At 36.6% G+C, this 7,291-nt stretch overlaps 2 protein-coding genes across 2 annotated transcripts in view; both read right to left on the bottom strand.

Moving 5' to 3' along the window:
* The window catches only part of LOC107670531 (microtubule-associated tumor suppressor candidate 2-like), a 42,719-nt gene extending 42,502 nt beyond the window's left edge, over positions 1-217 (bottom strand). Inside the window, exon 1 of the mRNA XM_016463177.1 lies at positions 61-217. The gene's annotated coding sequence lies outside the window, so the exon portion shown is untranslated. The remainder of the gene's footprint in view (positions 1-60) is intronic.
* Positions 218-2,477: 2,260 nt separating this feature from the next.
* LOC107670621 (RCC1 and BTB domain-containing protein 2-like) overlaps positions 2,478-7,291 on the bottom strand; it is a 22,189-nt gene continuing 17,375 nt past the window's right edge. The window contains exons 2-4 of the mRNA XM_016463271.1: positions 5,853-5,992; positions 4,854-4,984; positions 2,478-3,590 (exon numbers count right to left, since the gene is read on the bottom strand). Of these exons, the coding sequence (XP_016318757.1) occupies positions 3,450-3,590; positions 4,854-4,984; positions 5,853-5,992 (412 nt within the window). The 3' untranslated portion in view covers positions 2,478-3,449. The remainder of the gene's footprint in view (positions 3,591-4,853; positions 4,985-5,852; positions 5,993-7,291) is intronic.

The following is a 7,291-nucleotide window of genomic DNA, read 5'->3' as shown; positions in this document are numbered from 1 at the left end:
ACACACACACACACACACACACACACACACACACACACACACACACACACACAGTCTTACCTGATATTCAGCATCCGCGAGGAAACGCTGCACGACTGATGCAGAAGACGAATGAGTGTTTGATTCCGCACAGCATCCTCAAGACGAGTGAAAAATCAGGCGGAGAGGATGAGAAGAGAGCCAGACGCGCACTACAGGACGCTGATCGCAGGAATGAATGGTGAGAAATGAAGTGACCAAATATGGCTGTGTCCCAAAAAACACAGCGAGTTCCCTAGCTAGACAACATTTTAGTGCATCATTCCGTTGATTTCGGTCAGTTATCGTTGCAGTTCAGCAGCGTTTTGGACAAAATGCTAGGTACATCTATGATATTCAAAAAATGTTGTTTCGAAAGGCGCTTGTGGTCCCCAAAATGCTGTCTAGGTAGGCAGCTCACAAGGTTTTAAAACACAACCTGTGTGTTAAATGCGCATAGAGCGCCACTCATAGGCAGATAAGCACACACTGTCTCACAGCAGCAAATTGGACATAATTTTAAGTCCCAAGGGCTATAGCAATGGCAAAGGTATCAGGGTTTCTATATGACAAGAATGAAAACGAGGCTGTGAAGGCATAGAAATGCAGTAGTAATAAATTGTATTATTATTTAACAACATACCGATTTGTTTTATTATTATTATTATTGTGACTAAACTTTCTGAAAAGACTTTCAGCAGACAAAAACTAGATTAAAAAAAAAGTTATGAGTTGTGAATAATACACAACCTTACTTACAGTCTATCCCTCACGAATTCAGTAAGGCATCTAACCTATAGTCAAGTCAAGTCACCTTTATTAATATAGTGCTTTTAACAATACAGATTGTGTCAAAGCAACTGTACAGCATTAATTAGGAAAATAGTGTGTCAATAATGCAAAATGGCAATAGTAAACACTCAATTTTCAGTCAAAGGCAGTTCATCATTGAATTCAGTGATGTCATCATCCAGCTCAGTTCAGTTTAAATAGTATCTGTGCAATCAAGTCGATGATATCGCTGGAAATTAAGTGTCCCCAACTAAGCAAGCCAGAGGCGACAGCGGCAAGGAACCAAAACTCCATCGGTGACAGAATGGAGAAAAAACCTTGGGAGAGACCAGGCTCAGTCAGGGGGCCAGTTCTCTTCTGGCCAGACGAACCAGCAGTTCAATTCCAGGCTGCAGCAAAGTCACATTGTGCAGAGGACTCAACTGGCTCCTGTGGTCTTGTCCCGGTGGCCGTCTAGGAGACAAGGTCTTTACTGGGGATCTGTCTCTGGGGCTCATCTAGTTGTCTTGGTCTCCGCTGACATTCAGGGCTGTTAGAGGTCCTCTCTAGGTCCTGATCCACCATCTGGGCTGGATACGTACTGGATTCGGGTGACTGCAGTGACCATCTGATCTGATCTATACAGTATATATACGTTTTGCATTTTAAATAGTAGGCTATTTAAGATTTTAAATATATAATGTGACAACATGCCCAACTATCAATGCCTGTTTACACCATAGACTGTAAAAAAAAGTTCAAAAAACGAAATCAAATGTATTAAAATAAATTATATATAGGTACATGATGCATAATAACAAATTCATACTTTATTACAAAAAAAAAAAGTGAGGAAAAAATTTATGTGGAAAAAAAACAAGCGCAGTATATTGCAATGTTATATTTGTAATAATAACTTTTCCAAAACACAATAACTTATCATATAGGATATTTATTTTAATATTCAAAGTGCTGTATGACACTTGCTTAAATGAAAACAGTAAGTTTGGTATCATCTTAAAACAGAGATTATTCAAGTGTCAAATTATTTAAGTCCCCATTCATAACATGACCACTGGGGAATAATTAACAACCCTATCTTGGCAATCGGGCAGGGTTAGCGATCCTGACCCTCATTTATGGGGTTACAAAAGAAGGAAATCATGTAGAAATATCTACAACCCAACAGAAACCCCTGACGGTGTAAACAAGTATAAACAGACTGTGACAACTGACCATCAAGAATCAAGAAGACATTGTGACCTGTGAGAGAGCGTGAAAGCTCTCTCTTGATTGTGTCAGGTTGTGTTTGCTTAACACCTCTTAACCTACTGTAAACACTTGAATTATATATGTTTATATGCTTGCTGTTTCAAGTGCTATTTCAAGATTAGTTTGATTGGTTGACGCTATAATGAGTGATAAAAATATCTGTGATTGACTGTGGGTAAAAGAAAGTCTTTATCGTCAATGGAAAATGAATGAATGACATAATATGGGCACATGGTTAGTTTATGGGTAATATGGGCAACACCACCAGACGGCACTATTTCCCAGCTGCATAACCTGTAAATGTCATGAAGAAATATCGGACTCATACTTCAGTCCAAATAAATAAAAAAAAACACACACACAAAAATAAATTAATAACATCTTGCTAAAATAAATTTTATATTTTGATGTGTGTGTGTTTTTCTTAAGCAAAATATAATTTCCTGTTTTTTTTTTTCATTTTGGGCTGAAATATGGTCCGCACAGTTCCTTGACAGTTTTTGAGAGATTTCACCCTGACACTTGTGTTAGTGCTTGTAAAAATATGACTTGACAAAATCACACACATTGACCCTTCTGACATATTCAAAATAATACTGTTACACAGAAAGAGCGCAAACATATAAAAAGTAACATTACTGTCAGTAAAAAAAAAAAAACAACATAAACGACATTAGTTGGATCAGTAAATTAAATTGGAGCCACTTAATACTACATTTAAAAATAATACTATACCACTATAAAGACATATTACTGTGTAAAGTTTCTTCTAATACCAGGAAAAAAAACATGATATCCTATGACACAGGTAACCTCCCACAGGAGGTACAGCTGTTGGCCTGCTTTATAAAGGCCATCATGATGACAATGATAGATGGATTTGAGATGGACAACTTGTTTGGCTGACTGTAACTTTCCAATCTATTACATATTTAAGGACTGGAAATATGTTGCAAATGATTGTGATCTTGATCCAAAATAATAATTCAGTAACAGAAAAGCAACTCTTTCTCCCATCAACCATCTCCTACAGGAGATGATCTTCCCTTTTGCTTATGCACAGATGAATCCCTTGCTCATAAAGCACCTCAGAGGTTTCTTTTCGTTTAGCTACTGTATTTCAATACAATCTTTTGAGACTCTTCTGGTCCCTTTGAATCCAGTCTTGAATTCTTCCATTTACATAGATCTATCAGATCAGGCTTCAGATGGGGATGTCATTTAAAGGCACTGGGACCCAGAAGACAACCAGTGCTGTGGCTTTTACCACTTCTTCAGTCAAACTACATGAATTTGGCTCCTCTCTCCCCAAATCTGAGGTATTAGAGATAACTTGCCTGGATGTGGCAGAGCCAAAGCAAAATACCTCCTCAGCCAATATCTTTTTGTTAGTTCTTGAATGCTCCGTGGCGGCTGGCTTTGCTGATGAAGTTCTTCAGCAGATCGTGGTCCATGTCGGCGAAGGCCTGCGTCTGAGTGACAGCCGTCAGGTGGTTAACGCAAAACTTGAAACAGAACTCTTCCAGATCCTGCACATGAAGAGTGGATGGACTGATTCAACGAGAAAGAGAACCACCACCAAAGACCTACAGAATAATATATGAAACCGCAAATATATGTACATGTTTAGGGCTCTGTTCCAAAACCTAGTGAGCTGCCTACCTAGACAGCATTTTTAGACATTGTATACTGTATGTGCTATCTTTAGTTATAATTGTATGGTGCTATCTTGGGGTAGATGTCACACTTGATCCTTTGAAGTGGACCCAAATTTGTTTAAAGTCGGAGGTCACTTCTTTTGGTTTTCTGGGGCCAGATTCACAAAAAACTTCTTAAGAAGTTTCTTAGTATAAATTCTAAGTTCGTAAGAATGTTTATAAGTACAAATCTATAAAAATTCTTGTTCTCAAATATTTATTTAATCTTATTTTTTTTCTCTTAGGAATTAAATTGCAAGCTTTAGTGTTATCTAACTGTAGGATTCGCTGATCAACTCAATGGAAAACGCCCTATAAGCCATATTTTTTGCTGCATGCAGATTAACATAATAATCATAAGCAGAAAATAGCAGGTAAAAAAAAAACAGTTTTCTTAAGAATGTTTCATGAATCTGGCCCCGTAGTTGGTATGAAAACAATGTCTGAGTACTTAGTCATAGCTTAACAATATGCTAACATCAAACTGTGAATGTTAGTCAAGTCTTCTTGAAGTCAGCTATTTTAACCCATATTTGTGTTTGTTTTTTTGTTTATTAGAGTATAAAGTCATTAGCAAATGAGCTATTTCAAACAATATTTGTGTTCTCAATTCTTTTCTTTCTTAGTGTATAAAGCCTCTAACTTAGCAATACGCTAACATCAAAATCCACTGGATCAACTATGAATGTTAGTTGTCTGCTGTGTGCTTCATTTAAGCTATTTCACCAAATATTTGTGCTTAGATTATGAAGTTGTTGGCTAACATCAAACTGTATTGTACTTTAGCAATAAGATAACATCAATTTATCCCAGTGTGCTTTTTAGAGTATTTGTTGTTAGCTTAGCAGTACACTAACATCAAAATATTTTGAATGAATTGTTAATGTGTTCTTTGTATTTTTTATTAGTGTATTAAGATGTTAGCTTAGCAAAATGTTTGTCGAGTCTCTTGTGTATTTCACGTCGTCTTTGGACATTTTGAGTATGGTGATCTAAGCTTAGTAACATGTTAATGTTTATCTCACTAACATTTGGAACAGGACCTGTATTTAACTGAATGGATGTATGACTGAAGGTGTGAGTGTGCACACTCACCCGGGCTTCATACTTGACAGCAGCTGAGAGCAGTGTTATAGCGTTCTCCTCTGTGATGCCTCTCTTGATGGTCTCCTGACACAGCCTTTTCAGACGGCTCTCACGGTAGTACGTGGCCAAATCCAGCAGACCTTTACAATGCAACGATCATAGGATCATAAACACCAAACAACATCAGTCAGATATTTGAACAAAAAAATGCTGCTATATGGTGTAGTTAAAGGGTTAGTTCACCCAAAAATGAAAATTCTGTCATTAATTACTCACCCTCATGTCGTTCCAAACCCGTAAGACCTTCGTTCATCTTCGGAACACGAATTAAGATATTTTTGATGAAATCTGAGAGCTCTCTGACCCTCCCATAGACAGCAACACAACTGCAATGTTCCCAGATCCAGAAACGTAGCAAGGAAATCGGTAAAATAGTCCATGTGACATCAGTGGTTCAACTGTAATTTTATGAAGCTATGAGAATACTTTTGATGATAAACGCTGATTACATTTATTACGTTTTGGTGTACTCTCCAAACTGGCAGAAGACGGTAACTCGGGGAGAAGAATTGTTGAATAAATTATGTTATTATTGGGGGCTTTTTTTCACACAGAAAGTATTCTCGTAGCTTCGTAAAATTACGGTTGAACCACTGATGTCACATGGACTATTTTACCGATTTCTGGACCTGGGAACATTGCAGTTGCATTGCTGTTTATGGAGAGTCAAAGAGCTCTCTTGATTTCATCAAAAATATCTTCATTTGTGTTACGAAGATGAACGAAGGTCTTGTGGGTTTGGAATGACATGAGGGTGAGTAATTAATGACAATTTTCATTTTTGGGTGAACTAAACCTTTAACAAGTTTTTCACTGTGTCATGTTGGACTCCATCTAAAAGCATGTCAAACCGGTATGTATTTGTGGATTTAAACAAATAAATCAGTGTAATTCAGATCATGGATGTATGACCATGATCTAGCAGTCATAATGAAGGGTGTGGTTTACCAATGGCATCCTCAGGTGGGAGGTTGATGGTATCAGTATACAAGTACTCCAGGAATGCACGATACACCAGATAAGAAAACTGATGAATCTCTATGGTCTCTTCATCTGTCTCATTCAGCAATGCTCGGAAATGTTCGCACCTATCAATACAACCACAAAATTATTATTATTATTATTTTAAAGTTTTATTAATTGTAATTAAAATATGTTATAATACCAGTGAAATTTTACATCTCTCGTTTGATTCAAATTTTTAAGATACTGCAGCAAAAACTAATACTAGCCCACCAAATATAAAGCTCAAACATCATTAAAGACAAGTAAACAGCCAATAACAAAATAAGAAATAAATGACAAGCAAATTTCATGAATAAATACAATAGAACAAACATGCAAATGAAATAAACAGTGCTTTAAGTTTATCAGGAAGGTCTACTAACAGAATTATTTAGGTAGGAAATAGCCTATACAGAAATTAAATAATAAAATGTAAAAGAAACCACTGCATAGTCTTCACTATACAAATTAAATATAGACTGTTAAAAGCTGTTATAAAGCTACAAAGGTTATTCAGTCAAAAGCAGTGATTTTCTTAAACGTAGAAGTACAAAAGCTCAAGTTTACATGTAAAATCTTTCATTGCATATTCTATTATCATGTCACATTTGGTTAAGACACAGTATAAAGCTTATTCAAGGATATAAGGTGACTTATTCCACACTCTTCTGAACACTTTGCGTTTCTAAAACCTCAAAAGATACATTGTGTAGTACAAAGCTATCAGCTCCAGACCCAGAAGAATTCTTCCCTGTTGGTCTGCTGACTTTAAACTCCCCTATTATCATTACACTGCTCTGTGAAGAGGAACTACACTAAATGTGTAATTTGCACTCTATGTATTTTTTACAGCCTTCTTCTCAGTGTCCTGTCTGTACTTGCATATTAGACTCTCATTTTGTTCTACAGCTGTAAAAACAAACAAACATGAACTTCAAATGCAGAACGACTCTGCTGGGCTAAACAATGAAAAATAAATCTGCGAGAACTATAAAATATATTTGAATGCATATATCCACATAAAAAGGTAAAATATTAATAAATATAATAAAACTGAATTTTAAGTCACAAAACGTCTTAATTCTTTCCCCACCAGCATTTTCTAAAGAAGTTTGATCATCAGTTTTTCACAAAAATTTAATTTTGTTGTATGGATATGTGAACATACAATATATCGGTCTCAGACGATCTTGGAGGTGAAGATGCTGGATGTGGAGGTCCTGGGCTGGTGTGGTTACACGTGGTCTTGTGAGGCCGGTTGGATGTACTGCCAAATTCTAAGGCTTATGGTAGAGCAATGAACATACAATTCACGGGCAACAGCTCTGGTGGACATTCCTGCAGTCAGCATGCCAATTGCACGCTCCCTCAAAACTTGCGAC

This window comes from Sinocyclocheilus anshuiensis, unplaced genomic scaffold (assembly GCF_001515605.1).
Source record: "Sinocyclocheilus anshuiensis isolate Anshui unplaced genomic scaffold, SAMN03320099.WGS_v1.1 scaffold513, whole genome shotgun sequence".
NCBI classification, from domain to species: Eukaryota; Metazoa; Chordata; class Actinopteri; order Cypriniformes; family Cyprinidae; genus Sinocyclocheilus; species Sinocyclocheilus anshuiensis.
The sequence above is the reverse complement of the archived record's forward strand: the minus strand, read 5'-3'. Positions and strand labels throughout refer to the sequence as shown.